The 14,988-nt window shown below is 44.8% G+C and overlaps 1 protein-coding gene across 1 annotated transcript in view; it reads right to left on the bottom strand.

Moving 5' to 3' along the window:
• Positions 1–4,909, bottom strand: part of PITPNC1 (phosphatidylinositol transfer protein cytoplasmic 1) — a 136,168-nt gene extending 131,259 nt beyond the window's left edge. The window contains exons 1-2 of the mRNA XM_055089801.1: positions 4,853–4,909; positions 4,476–4,624 (exon numbers count right to left, since the gene is read on the bottom strand). Of these exons, the coding sequence (XP_054945776.1) occupies positions 4,476–4,624; positions 4,853–4,909 (206 nt within the window). The remainder of the gene's footprint in view (positions 1–4,475; positions 4,625–4,852) is intronic.
• Positions 4,910–14,988: the final 10,079 nt, after the last annotated feature.

Below are 14,988 nucleotides of genomic sequence, written 5' to 3' on the forward strand. Positions count from 1 at the left end.
GCTAAAGGTATTTTTTTTTCCTATGCCTCACTTGTTATTCATTTATGTATGCTGGAGGAGAGATGAGATAATGTCTGAAACAGACGTTAAGCATAGAAAATTAGGGTTGAAAAGGATCTGAAAGGTTGTCCATTTTAACCACCTACTTGATGTTTGAATCTACTCAAGGACAGCCTGACAAGGGTGTGTTCTGCTTATGCTCAAACACCCCCCGCAGCAGCATAATTGACTATAAGTCACCTTACTGTGCTCTCTGATGGCTCAAATACTTAGATTTCTTCCTTAAACTGAGCCTAAATTTTTCTCCTGGCATTCTCACCCATTGTTCTTAGTCTAATTGGTCCTCTTGAGGTCATCTAGAATACATACGCCTAATCCTTCTCCCATCTGAACAAACCATTATACACCCCAGTCTAGCTTTTCTAGGTTAAATGTCCTTGGTTTCTTCCGATGACTTGGGTTTCTAATCCTAAGATTCATATGAACAATTCTGGAAAAGTTCAGTAAGTAGGAGAGACTCACCCTACCAGACATCAAGACTCCTTATAAAGCTGTAGTAATTAGGAATTTTAGGATTATATTCTCCAATTCTGTTTAAAAACAACTTGGTTGTCATTTTAATTAGTTTTGCCTTAAATATATAATTGATTTGGGAATTGATGGCAACTTTATTACATAGCTTTTCCCATCCATGAATATTCTCATTTGTCTAGGTTTTTTAAAATGTCCTCTGCTAATGTTTTATATTTTCCTCCGAAAAGATTTTGTATATCTTGTGGATTCTTTACTGGTTAACTTTAGGTTTCCTTTTCTCTTATAAATGGAATTTTTAAAAATTATTTTTTCCATTTATTGCTCCCACTCTATAATAGTGTTACTGATTTTTGTATTATGAATTTTATACCCAGCAATCTTGTCAAATTCTCAAATTGATGTTAACAATCAGTCATAAATCTGATCAGGTCATGAACTACTATTATACTCTGAGATATGTGATTTGCTAAAGTTTCATATAGGATTTTCCTGTCTATGTTCTTAACTGAAATCAGTCTATAAGCTTCCCTTTTATACTGTTATTGTTCAGTTTTGTTATCAAGATTCATGTGGTAGGCACTATTAGTTGCCTTCCCAGCCATCACCGTGTATTTCCCACCCCCTTTCTTAGAAGCAGATCATGCCTCTCTTGAACATCTTTCCTTTTTTAATCAGGGAGGAAAATCTCACATCTCATTGGCTGGAACTAGGTCACATGCCATCCCTAGCTGCAAAGGTGGCTGGGAAAATAAGTATCTGACATTTTCAACCCGTGAAATACTTAGAAATTTTTACATTTCTAAATGATGAGGGAGTTCATTTATTGTTGCTACCAATTTCTAATTGTCATGCTCTTTAATCAGCCAACAGGATCTACACAATATTGATTTTCTTGGTATTTGAGACTGGTTTCTGGCCTACTTTGTATAATCAGTTTTTATACACTTTCAGGTGTGTTTGAAAGGCATGTTGGTTCCAGGGTCTATGAATGTCCACTAGATCAAGCTTGTAATTCCGTCATTTACATCTTCTCTATGTTTGTTCAGTTGTTTGTCTATTCGATCTATCAGTTTATTAAACAAGTGGGTTAAAATCTCTCATTATAACTCTAGGCCACTTGTGATTTTGTCAGTGTTGCCATATCTTTGTTGAGCCAGGTTCAAGTTTAGGGTTTAACACACATTATTATTGTGATCACTGACCCATTTCAATTTATCATCTGACAAACAAAATTTGTTTTCTCTTTACTGTGCTTTTTGTAGGCTTCTCTTTGTTCTTCCTCTGCCTTCTATTGGATTGGTCAAGTTTTCTCTTGGAAGTTACATATTATTTTACTATTCTTTTAGAGGTTACCTTTACATTTTGAATACACAAATTTGCCTTAAATTTTAAAAAAATATGTATTATTTATTTGGCTGAGCCAGGTCTTAGTTGCAGCATGTGGGATCTTTTAGTTGTGGCATGCAGCCTCTTAGCTATGGCATGCAGTATCGAACCCGGGCCCCCTGCATTGGGAGCACAGAGTCTTAACCGCTGGACCACCAGGGAAGTCCCTACCTTAAATTTTTTAAAATTAATAAACATCTCTTTTTTCTTCCTAGATGATATTAGCAACTTAGAGTACTTTTTTTTTTTTTTACTATACTTACTACCCTTTCATCTTCTGTTATTATTGTCTGTTATTTAAATTCCACAAATATACTTCCAATTACTAATTATTCATATATTTGAAACATTCCATGCTCATTCAGATTTGTCCAGATGTTTACCAATTTCTTTGTTTACTATTGCTTCTCGATTCACCCCTCCTGTTTCTCGGTTTCAATTTCCTTTTACTTCAAATACAACCTTTAGTAGTTCTTTCAATCTGTGTCTTTCAATAGTAACCTTTCTCAGCCCTTGATTGTCAAAAATGATTTTTTTTGCACCATTCTCAGTCCCAACACCCCATTTACATGCACCGAGGCCACACTTCCTGTCCCCTTATGGGAATGACATCCACAGTCCCTAGATGTCAGGGCCCACACTCAGTTCTGACACCCCCCCCCAGCTTACTTAGCATTAATTCATCTGCTTTCCACTCCAGTTAGTTTCCTCTTTATTTCTAGTACCTGAGGATTTCCCTTTCTTTGCTTTGAACTCAGCTTTATATTGTTATATTTCATCCTGAGTCTGTCATAGGAGGTGGGGGGAGGGTCCGTATTAATCCTTTTAGTTATTATTACTGGAAGTCCAGATATTCTATTTATAACAAATTTCCCTCTTACTAATGTTTAGTATTCTCCTTTAAAATAAATGTCATCTATTTTGATAGATAAAACAGACATGACAGAGACAGCTGGACACTTCTTGTTCTGTTTCAGGAAAAGTTATAAAGTTTTCTAATTTCTTGAATTTGGTACACAGGGAACATTCCCCAGGCAATAACTTTGGAAAATGCAATCGTCTGCTGAGAAATGGAATTTTCTGTAGGTTTGTATCTATTTTCTTGCACCTCCCCACACACTTCTCTTTGCTCTACAGAGGTGATCGATGCTCAATATTTGATTTACACCCTTTGCACTAAGAATGCCAAAGCAGCATATTGAGAAGCCTCTCTCTGCAAGGAAGCCATCCTCAGGCTAGACCCAGAGCTCAGCTTCTCCTGCAAATCAACAGCTGGCTGCAGGCTGCACTGGCTCCAAATCCTGGGAATTCACAGCTACTGATAGATGAACTGGAGCAACGTGACTCAGGAATTCCCTGGTACTGCTTCCCTGGGAAGATTAAAATGTGTTGGTTTAATCAGCCCAGTGTCAGGATATTGGCCTGAGAGATTTCCAAACACCCTGGTGACAGAACACAAACCCTCCCATCAAGAAGAAATAGTCCCCTTCCACCTGTCGAAGGGCAGAGGTCATACAAGAATGGGGGAATCCAAATAGGGCTCCTCTCAGAAACACCTGACCGTGGCACTGAGCATGGAGAAATATTCACAAGTGTCAGTGTTTAAACTGGGGACACAGTCCAGCTATTATGCTGGAAGTGCTTTCTGAATGAAAAAATGGCCAATAGGAGAGGCCACAGACGGTGGTAAAGAGTATTCATGGAGATGATAGCAAAGACCACAATGGTCATATGCTGGTTCACTGACATAGACAGTTACTTTTGAGAAAATATGGCACGTGACTACAAATGTTCTGACCCAGAAAAGTGAAAGGAAGAAAATGACCTGGAAGGGAAGTGTAAGGTCTGGAGAAGATCAGACAAGCCCCAACAATCAATTATGTCATTAGTGATAAGAAAACAGAAGAGATTAAAGAATGTATTTTGCAAAACAGAAATGGCAGTCCTGATCAGTGCTGGTTGATGAGCCTCGAATCTTTACCCTTTCAGAGGAGAGATGACAACGTCTACCTTGGGAACGATGGGTCTACTTGAGAAACAGAAACCACCCGAGTACTCCATATCACTTTGGTCACAGGTAACCGGTGGTTTTGTCATCTCCCTTTGCGGACAACCGAGTGGTCACTCGGCAGGAAGTGGAAATCTTACTGAGTCAAGACCCCAACAGCATATGGCCACATTCAGCACTTACTTTTCTACAACTTACAGGCAAAACTGCCTCTTTCCTTCTGCTAACCCAGGACCAAGGGTGAAGACAACGTCCTTTAACTCTTAAGATCAGATTTCATCTTAACATGTCGTGGAAGGGTTGGGAGAGGTAAGAGGAAAGCTCCTCTTGATGAAAATGCGCTCGAGGACTATTTTGCAGAACGCAGGGGTTTCTGTTTTTGGCAGCAACTAGACTGGCAGTTTTGGAGGCCAGATGTAAAGACTTTCCAAGTCACCTTTTTATCCCAGACCGTCACAGCCTCTACCTCAGTCTTGCAGTGGGGCTGGGTGGGAGCCCCTGGGCAGGGTGGGTGCCCGGAGGCGGAGCACCGGCTGCCAGGACTTACCTGTTGAGATACACGCGCTTCTCCGTGAACTGCCCGTTCCCATGGTGAGGGTCCTCGAAGGGCTCGTTCTGGACGACCTCCACCCCTTCTCCTCGGTCGCTCTGTTCGTGGCTGTGCTTGCTGATCATGTACAGCTGTCCGATTTTGTACTACAAAACACACAGACACAGAGGGGTCAGACCCATCGCTCGCCTCCGAAAACTGCCCCCGCACTACCACCGTCACTGCGCCACAAGCAACTCAGGGCATCAGCACTTTCTGTTGAGAAAAGAAAGCAGGCACGTGGGCCTGATGTTACTCTTCCTCAGGAAGAAGGTGGAGAACGAGCTGTGAGTAGAATGCAGAAACGGCCTGTTCCTGTGAACACTTTGCATCACCTTGGCAGATGCTTGCCGGTGTGGCCGACGGCCTTCAAGGTTTGGCAGCCGATCCATCAACCCATGGGGAGCGGCTGGGAGGTGGGCACGCCAGAGTCTCCCTTTCCACTCTGGCCCTACAGGGTTAAGTGGTGCTGAAGTCCTATTCTGCTTGGCTCAAGACAGGCTCAGACAGGCGAAGGTTTGTGATTTCTGTCCCTTCTTTCTGCCTGATTAACTGCATTGCTGGGCACAAGAGGATTAGATGTCACCTGTCTCTTCCATAGCCTCTCTCAAAGTGTTCAACTCTCCTGGAGGCCTCTGTCCCATAGAATGGTGGTTCTCAAAGGTGGCTGGACGTTAGAGTCACCTGGAAGCTTTAAAAAAAAAACCCTCCAGATGCCCAGGCCTCACTCTGAGTGGAAACTGTGGACCCACCTTTAGGCTGGTCCACAAGGAGGAAAATCTGCAGTATCTTTAAGTCCTGGGGCCTTAGTGCGGGACCTTCCAGGCTGAGATGCCAGAAGTTACATGTGCTTACACGAAAATGATAAAATGGAATAACATGTAATGTGAACACTTTCCATGCCGCCTGTATCTTTGAGCTGTTCCATTCTCTTTCTTGCCTCTCTGAAAACCCTGGGGCCAGCAGGCATCTCTTCACCCAGTGAACTTCCAAAGTGACAAAACTAATTTGACAGAGGGGAAAAGAAGAGAGAGAGGAGGGAGGGAGTCAAATGACTTTTGCACGGAGGAAGTCTACTCAGAATCAGCAGGCAGGGCGATGAGACGCTGCTGTGGTCCTTCCACAGATTCGGTGTGAAACAACACACAGTGTCAGCATCATCAAGGCCCGAGGGATGGGGGGAAGGGGCCTGAGTCTGCAGCAGGCTAATGACGGCTCCGGGTTATTCCCAAAGAGCCCAGGCCAGCAGGTATGTAGGTCCCCTGTCTATGTGCATAAGAGAGAGAAGTAGATTTTAAATTAAGGGGGCATGTATAATGTACAAGTCAACAGGGCAGTCAGTTCCAAAGCTGAGAGGACACACACGTCCAAAGGTCTCTCTTCCATTCTGAGGCAGGTGCCGGGAGGGGAGCGTGAAGAGAATGGGAAAGGCTCTGCTGTGAGGCCAGCCTGAGGAACCAGGCCCAGTAACCATGACAATGGGAAGAGCAGCCTTCTGGCTCTTCTCAAAGGGCAGTGCTTCCTGTCTGTGCCACGCCTCTCCCCCAGAAGGGTCCGCATTTAAAATGCTTTTAAGGTAACTGTGTGTGTGTGCTGAGGATAAGAGCAGGGAGAGGAGAGAGGAAAATCAAAGATAAAATTTATTTTTAAACAAATTTTGGGATTAGAAACTTGTCTTGGCTTCCCCTCTTCCCTTTGCTCATAAAGACTGACTAATACTGTTTCAAGGAGGAAGACAGTGAGAAAAAGTTTACAGATTGGAGATATGTGAGATCAACACTCTACCTTATACGGATGGGCACACAAGCCTGGAACAGCATGTCCAGCTGCCCAGGGGGTGGAGATTTCACTGGCAGTTGCTTTGTACTTGGAGTTCAAAAAAATACGTGTTTACTTACAATGGAATATTACTGTGCCATAAAAAGGAAGGAAGTACTGATACTGATACTGCTTAACGTGTGTTACCAGTTGAATTGTGTTTTCCCAAAATTCATATGTTGAAGTCCCAGTACCTCAGAATGTGACCTTATTTGGAGATAGGGTCCTTACAGAGGTAATCAAATTAAAATGAGGTCATTAGGATGGGCACTAGTCCAATAGGACTCGTTTCCTTACACAAAGGGGCAAGCTGGACATAGAGACACTCATAGGAAGAATACGAGATGAAGCGATGCACGAAGATGGCCATCTACCAGGCAAGGACTGACCTGAAACAGATCCTTCCCTCCCAGCCTTCAGAAGGAACCAGCCCTGCCTGTTGACACTTGATCTTTGACTTCCACCATGCACAACTGTGAGCCCTTACAACTCTGGTTGGTTAAGCCACCCATTCTGTGGTGCTTTGCTATGGCAGTCTGAGCAAACCCATACAATGGGTACGGGGCTTCCTTTTGGGGTGATGAAAGTGTTCTGGATCTGGATAGAGCTGGTGGTTGCACAATACTGTGAATGTACTAGACGCTGCTGAATTGACTTTAAAATGGTTAATTTTGTGTTATGTGATTTCCACCTTGTGGAAAGGGTATGCTGCCGCCATTCCAGTAAACAATGAACGTCTGCAGGCCATCAAGCCATTAGCCACTGTAGCCACACAACGCGCACCCGCCCCCAGCCCCAATGGCGTGCCCTGAGGGGAATTCAGGATGGAGAAAAAAATGTAACATTCTGTGCTTTGGATACTGGCCCTAGATAGTTAAGATGCATATCTAAGGAATCATTTCAATGAGCCCAGACTCTTGCATCTTCCCACACATAAAAAAAACTCCAGGCCTTCCCTGGTGGCACAGTGGTTAAGAATCCGCCTGCCAATGCAGGGGACACGGGTTCGAGCCCTGGTCCAGGAAGATCCCACATGCCGCGGAGCAACTAAGCCTGTGCGCCACAACTACTGAGCCCATGCGCCGCATCTGCTGAAGCCCACGTGCTCTAGAGCCTGTGCTCTGCAACAAGAGAAGCCACCGCAGTGAGAGGCCCATGCACTGCAACGAAGAGTAGCCCCCGCTCACCGCAACTAGAGAAAGCCCACGCACAGCAACCAAGACCCTACACAGCCGAGAATAATAAATAAATAAAAATAAATAAATTTATAAAGAAAAACAAAAATAACTCCTATATATTCTAGCTCCTCCTTTACCTCTTTGGAGCAGTTTCTCAGAGTTCTAGTCCTCAGTAAGCTCCCCGAATACAACTTAACTTGCATCTTTTAGGTTGTGCATTTTTCTTTAGTTGAAAACCTCAATTAAAAAAAAAAAGTGTTGACCCCACTTCTGAAGCAGATACCCCGAAGCCAAAATGCTGTCAAGGGCTTTAGTCGGGGGTGGGGGGACTTGACAGAAGGGATGCCTATCCCTGGACCATCTCCAGGAGCTCCAACTCACTCACGCGTGAAAATGTATGGGACCAAGGGCGATGCATGACACAGAAAAGCCATTAGCCAGACGCAAGTCAGCCTGGCTGCGCTCAGCTCGATTGCTTCCTGCCCTGTTGAAAGGAAAGGGCCGAGGCAGCCAGGGGCTGATTCACCGGCAGCCAGAGGAGGGCCTGGCTGCCCAGCCTCATTGATCATTCTGGTGGCTCCTGAAAGAGCCATTGCAGGGCAGACACCAGCATTAGCTCACTAAGATAGCGTCAGTCTGTGCGCGACTGACAGACGCTGGATGCAGTAACGTGGGTGACATTGCTGGGGGTGGCGGGACACTCAAGCCCAGACACTGAGATGGTCAAGGGCCCTGCAGCTGACACTTTTTTCACTCTCAAGCAAATCAGGCCTGTTCTCCGGGTTGTGGCCATCTGAGCTGGGCCATCCAGAAGCAGAGGTTTTAAACCACAAACTAACTCAAAGACACATGCATCCAGAAGTTTCTCAATTAGAGCGGACAGGGCAGGACAGACAGTCCTTCAACCATGTCTCAAAATCACCAGAGAGACTCCTAAAAATGCTGAATCGTGGGCCATTCCAGCCCTTTTACATTCACACTCTGAGGTAGAGGGAAGTTGGGGATCTTACCCAAATACACGCTAAAAGCTGAGAACCACTGCGGCAGAGAGTGGGGAAGGCCTTCATTAGTACTTGCTCAGCACCAGACAGTGCCAAGACCAAAAGGTTCCATCTTTAGGGGACCTGTTTCTTCTTTCCTCTTTAACACTGAATTCTTGCAAAGCTCTACCACTAATTTAGTGAGAATACTGCATCGCAGATCACCAACTCCAAACAAACTTGCATGTGAAATGAAGGCTGCGAAATCCATAGACTCAGAAGGATTCTGAAGACATTGAAGCCAGAGAATCGATAACAGAATTGATAATGATGATGGTGGTGGTGATAGAGTAAAGCTTAACTGATTGCCTATCAGTGTGAGCCACCAATTAGGTGCTTTATATTCATTTCTAAGACTCACAATGATTCAGACAGGTACACATTTACAGATGAGGAAGCTGAGTCTCCGAGAGGCTAGAGACTTCCTCCTGCCACGTGGCTTCTAGGTGGCAGAGCTGGGGTTTGAAGACCATAGGTCTGTACTCTTTCTTCTCCACTCAGCTTCAGCCCTTATTTCTCTAACAGGTGAACTGCTTTAACAAACCTAGATTTCATTATGATGAACAAAGAGGGATGGTTCAGAGCCACTGCCTTTGAACTTTGCTATTTCAGAAGATGAAGAACAAAAGTCTGATATCATTTGAAAGATCAAAGTTGTTTAAACTGTGCGCACATATGGAATGGCGGAGCAATTATGCTCTTTGTAAAATCTATTGTTATAATTCCAGAGTTTGGGGTAATCATCATTACAGGCAATCACGATTAGAGACAGCTCTGCGCTGCAGGGCTGAGCCTCCATGAGAGCCATCATCAGAAGAGCTACCCCAAATAATTCTCTCTGTAGTCAAAAAAAAATCATGGGGATGCAGATCTTTCCCATTTGCATGCAGCGCTGCATGTTTGATAAAGCTGCAGAACTTGAGGGGAGGCAGAGTTGCATAACATGCCTGGAAAAGCCAAGGGGTTTCATCACTTTGTACTTTTGCAAACGCTGTGACTGGGCACGACCAAGGTACTTAATACAGTTCACCTCAAACCTTGATTTTCAGAAAAGGTGACCCCAAGTCAAAACTCCTGATTATGGTAAGGGATTATTAACTGACCATCACCAACACCTAAATAGCACCCTTGCTGTTAGAAGTACTGGACCCAAAGTTTTAGGTTCAGTAGAACCCTAAGCTTTCACTTAACTGCCCCTTCCCCCAATTGTTGAGCTTCAGAGATCTCTGCAAGGCCAGGCTCCCATATTCCCCTCTGTAAAGAACCAAGGGGGTGTCATCTTTCTTCCAATCCCTCCCTTCCTGCCCCCTTTCTTGTCCTTCATTAGCCCCAACACCGTTTTCAAACATCATGATGTGAAAGGTGGGAACCACTGTTTTGCAATAAACATTACTCAGCCTGGATGGAGTTATTCCCTGATGTTATCACTCAGGTCTTCAAGGCCCCAGATCGGGAACCAGAATTTACAACTATTTCCACTTCTACCATCAAAAGAGACGGATACCACACAATATGACAACCACAGAGAAACACCTGTCCCTCTGACTTAACCTGATATCATGTATGTTTCCATCTTTGAAATGTGCGTGATTCCTGCCTCTCTCACTCTGGCTGTGTGGAGAGAGAGAAGAGCAGAGGGTGATACAAGGTGGCATTCCTGGGAGTTTCCCACTTTATTCACATCACCCTTAATGCTTTTCTTGGCTTTTTTCCCCCAGTCTTCTCTACTCTCAATACACGGACCTCAAAGCACAGCGGAGCAATTGCCTCACGATGCCCAAGGAGCCCCCTGAAGAGAGTGCCTGAAAGATAAAACATCACCCAGGACGCCAGTGCATTGCAGTCTTCATGCCAAGTGGTGCCAAAATTGTAATTCCACTCAGGGAAGGGGATGTGATGAGGCCAGATTTTAACAACCTCATATCAGAAAACTAGAGGCTAGAGCCAGCTGTTTTCTAGAATCTCACAGCACAGCTGAGGCAGTGGGACAAATGCTCTGGTCCAGCAGTCGGCAAACTATGTGGCCTGGTGCTTATGTTTTTAAAATAAAGTTTTATTGGAACACAGCCGTACTCATTCACTCTGTGACTGCTCTCACGATACCACAGCAGATACCGTGTGGTTCAAAGAGCTGAAAATATTTACTATCTGGCCTTTTGCAGAAAAAGGTTGCTGACCCCTGTCTAGTGCAGTGCTACTGGGTCCAGCACTAACCAGCGCTGTCCAGGATGGTGGTCACTCGCCATATGGAGCTTATGAGCATTGGAAATGGGGCCCGTGCAATGGAGGGACTGAATTTAAAATTTTCTTTCCTTTTAATTAACTTAAACTTTAAAACTGATACTCGATTCAGCTATAAGAAAACTTTTACATATGTGTGAGACACACCATTCAGTAGACATAAACCTACTGTTTAAACTGAAAATTTTTATGAAATCTCAATTCACATCGGGTACCTCTGATGAAATTTTAGCATCTGGCTTGAGATTGCTTATAAGTGTAAAATGCACACTTAGTAACAACAGCAAAAAACTTAGTAACAACAACAAAAAAAGTAAAGCTCATTAATAATTTTTAAATTGATTGCATATGGAAATGATAGTATTTTAGAGATACAGGGTTAACTAAAATATATTCTTAAAAATAACTTCACCTGTTTCTTTACATATGCGGTTTGCATTTGTGGCTCACATATTTCTATTGGATGTGGTGCTGGTCTAAGCCCTAAACTTGACCATCAGGGATGGAGAGTCAGGCCATCAATCCATACCAAGCCTTCAGAGGCTGGCTGGTCAGGGCAAGGGTGTTTCCGAGCTAGCGAGGTAGAGCACTGATAATAAGGGATACATTTGGAGAAGCTCTCCCTTTCTGAGGACTGGCATTACCTGGACCTCCAGAGAGGTGATAATTGTTCACTGCGTGCTATGGTGGAAAGCACTGCAGTTTTAAAATTGAAAACCTGCAGCCAAAGTCCTGATTCTGCCTTTGATGAGTTTTGTAACCCTAGACAATTCGCTTAACCGAGCCACAGTTTCTTATCATTAAAATGGGACTAAGAAAACACCTCATGGGACATGGTGAGAATCAAGTGAGAAAAAAAGTTACAAATTAATATGCTTTATAAAATGTAAAACTGTACGCTTTAGCTATGGCTCCCTCTGTTTGGCAACACATCTGAAGGGGAGGTGAAGATCTGTTTCATTTGTTTCCATTTTGCTACAGTTCTTTTTTTTTTTCAAGGTCAAGTCTTTCATTTATTTATTTTTGGCTGCATTGGGTCTTCGTTGCTATGCGTGGGCTTCCTCTAGTTGCAGTGAGCGGGGGCTACTCTTTGTTGCAGTGCACGCGCTTCTCATCGCGGTGGCTTCTCTTGTGGCGGAGCACGGGCTCTAGGCGCGCGGGCTTCGGTAGTTGTGGCTCACGGGCTCTAGAGCGCAGGCTCAGTAGTTGTGGTGCATGGGTTTAGTTGCTCCGTGGCATGTGGGATCTTCCCGGACCAGGGCTTGAACCCGTGTCCCCTGCATTGGCAGGCGGATTCTTAAGCACTGTGCCACCAGGGAAGTCCCTTGCTATAGTTCTATACAGGCTAAGAGAACAAGGCATCTGCCATACACACCCCTACAATGCAAAAATCGGGGAAAACCTGACCATCAGCCCAAGACCATCATTTCCTTCTGCGAAAATTGTATTAGATGGTAGTCAGATCAAACACTTCCCAAAACGTTATAAAAAACTTGGGAACATCCACTTATATGACGTCCCTAGGGCAGTCAAATTCACAGAGACAGAAAGTAGAATGGTGGTTGCCAGCAGGGGTGGGGAGTTAACGCTTAATAGGACAGAGTTTCTGTGTGGGATGATGAAAAAGTTCTGGGGATGGATGGATGGTGTTGATGTTTGCATAACAATGTGAATGCACTCAATGCCACTGAACTGTACACTTAATAATGGTTAGAATGGGGCTTCCCTGGCGGCGCAGTGGTTGAGAGTCCGCCTGCCGATGCAGGGGACGCGGGTTCGAACCCCGGTCCGGGAAGATCCCACAGGCCGCGGAGCGGCTGGGCCCGTGAGCCATGGCCGCTGAGCCTGCGCGTCCGGAACCTGTGCTCCGCTACGGGACGGGTCACGGCGGTGAGAGGCCCGCGTACAGCAAAAAAAAAAAAAAAAAAAAAAAAAAAAAGGTCAGAATGGTAAACTTTATGTGATGTATATTTCATCACAATTCTTTAAAAAACCTGGAACATGTCATTTTCCCCTGTTGCTTACTCACTTCACGCCTCAAGGTGGCCATCTATCAGTAATTCTATTTTTATGATTATGAAAAAGCTTTTTTTAGGACAGGGACTTCTATATTTGATGGATCTTTGGTTTGGAAGCTTATTTGAAGGTGTTGAGCCAAGGGGACAGAACTATAAAATGGCTTCCCCCAGAGACAATGTTGCACGAGACGCCCGATTCCTGCCATGCGGGGGGGAGACGCCTGGCTCGTTCTGCCCTAAACTTAAATGTCTTTGGCGTTAGCAATCTGGAGGATTCCTGTTGCTGATGTTCCCAGCAACATGGTGCTGACTGTGACCGTGTTACAGGCAAACACCCTGACAGAAGGGAAAGAGTGATTAACCGAATGCAAACGCATTCTGATCCCGCCAACCTTAACGAGGGTCACTGAGAACCCCAGCTCCTTATTGAACAGGACCGTCACAGTTCACAGCCCAGCTCCTCCATTTGCCTGGCAGCAACTCTACAACAAGCCCAATTCCATTTCCTTTATTCCATTGGGAAGCTATGGTGTGTATTTTTACCTCCAAGGGCTGGATCTGATTTGGGTTCTGCAAAGACATGACTGGCTAGCCCCATCAGTCTTTCTGGCTCTGAAATTCAAACGTCCAGATTTCTCCACGTAGACAAGTGAGGTTAAAAAAAAAAAAAAAGGTGTAAAGTTCCTTGGTGTTTCGTCAGCTCTCTCCCTGCCAGGTCAATAAAGCACGAAAACCAATATCCGATCCCACAAAGAAAATACAAACCTGCAGCTCATATTTCAGGATATCAGTGCTTCATCACATATCTATCTTTTCTCCTGGATCTTTATAAGCAGCTATCAGAGGTGCCTTGTTTATTATGTAATACTGTGTCATAATGCCAGGGTGCAGGAATGAAAAAGCTGATAAAAAGATTTAAGAAGGAGCTGGGTTATTGACATTTAATTCAAAAATCCACCTTCTGTGACAAACTAATATAAACAGCATTGTAAGCTGGTGCTTAACCCATTCTAAGTTTTGGACTAAACTGAACAGAAATAGAGCAACTCAATGCCAAGGGAAGGGCTCAGGGTATGCTTCGTGCTGGTGCAAGCAGAAGTCTACGCCTGTGACTGTACAAAACCGCAAATTGTTTCTAGTACACTCAGCCATACAGCAGCATAATCCACTTGACCGAGTACAGGAGGGTACAGTATATGAAAAGTAAGAGTGCACGTTAAAAAAAAATAAGTTTATTTATTTATTTTATTTTTGGCTGCGTTGGGTCTTTGTTGCTGCACGCGGGCTTTCTCTAGTTGCGGCGAGCGGGGGCTGCTCTTTGTTGCAGCGTGTGGGCTTCTCATTGCGGTGGCTTCTCTTGTTGCGGAGCACGGGCTCAGCTGCTCCGCGGCATGTGGGATCCTCCCGGACCGGGGCACGAACCCATGACCCCTGCATTGGCAGGCGGATTCTTAACCACTGTGCCACCAGGGAAGTCCCAAGAGAGCACATTTTAACTGCTCCTTCCAACAATGACTCATCCTTGGGGGTGGTATTCTAGCCCCGAGAACTCATTTGATACACAAATTGAAAAGCCAAAATGATAACACACAGTGAGTAGAGGCTACTTTATAAGCATCGGCTCAGGCAAGAGGTGTCATCCCCTGGTATTGATAAATGAGAAGCTGAACACGTTAGCCATTAGAGAGCAGCATAAAAAAACACAAAGAGAGCAAAGACAGGAACTGCCAGAACTCAGTTCAATACCACAACGGTAGTTGGCCCTTGAGGCGGAACATGGGATTTCTCCAGGCGTTGGTTGGGGGACACTCTTGGTCCCTTCTCATTCGTGCACTGAACAAACAGAGTCCATCAGGCTCTGTAGATACTGGAGGCAGAGCGATGAACAAGGTCGACCTGGTCTCCGGCGAAGAGGAGGGTTTCCTGAGTTCCACCTCGAAGACACAAGGCTGTGAGCTGAAGGAACTTGAGGCTGACATAAAAGCCATTGGACCATTTGCCAAGAAATGTGAAACCAACTGCAACTCAAGTAAATGGAGAGGTTTGGTAACAGGGCTGACTTTTAGAAAGCAATCAAGGGGGCTTCCCTGGTGGTGCAGTGGTTGAGAGTCCGCCTGCCAATGCAGGGGACACGGGTTCGTGCCCCGGTCCGGGAAGATCCCACATGTCGCGGAGC

This window comes from Physeter macrocephalus, chromosome 14, assembly GCF_002837175.3.
Source record: "Physeter macrocephalus isolate SW-GA chromosome 14, ASM283717v5, whole genome shotgun sequence".
Lineage (NCBI taxonomy): Eukaryota > Metazoa > Chordata > Mammalia > Artiodactyla > Physeteridae > Physeter > Physeter macrocephalus.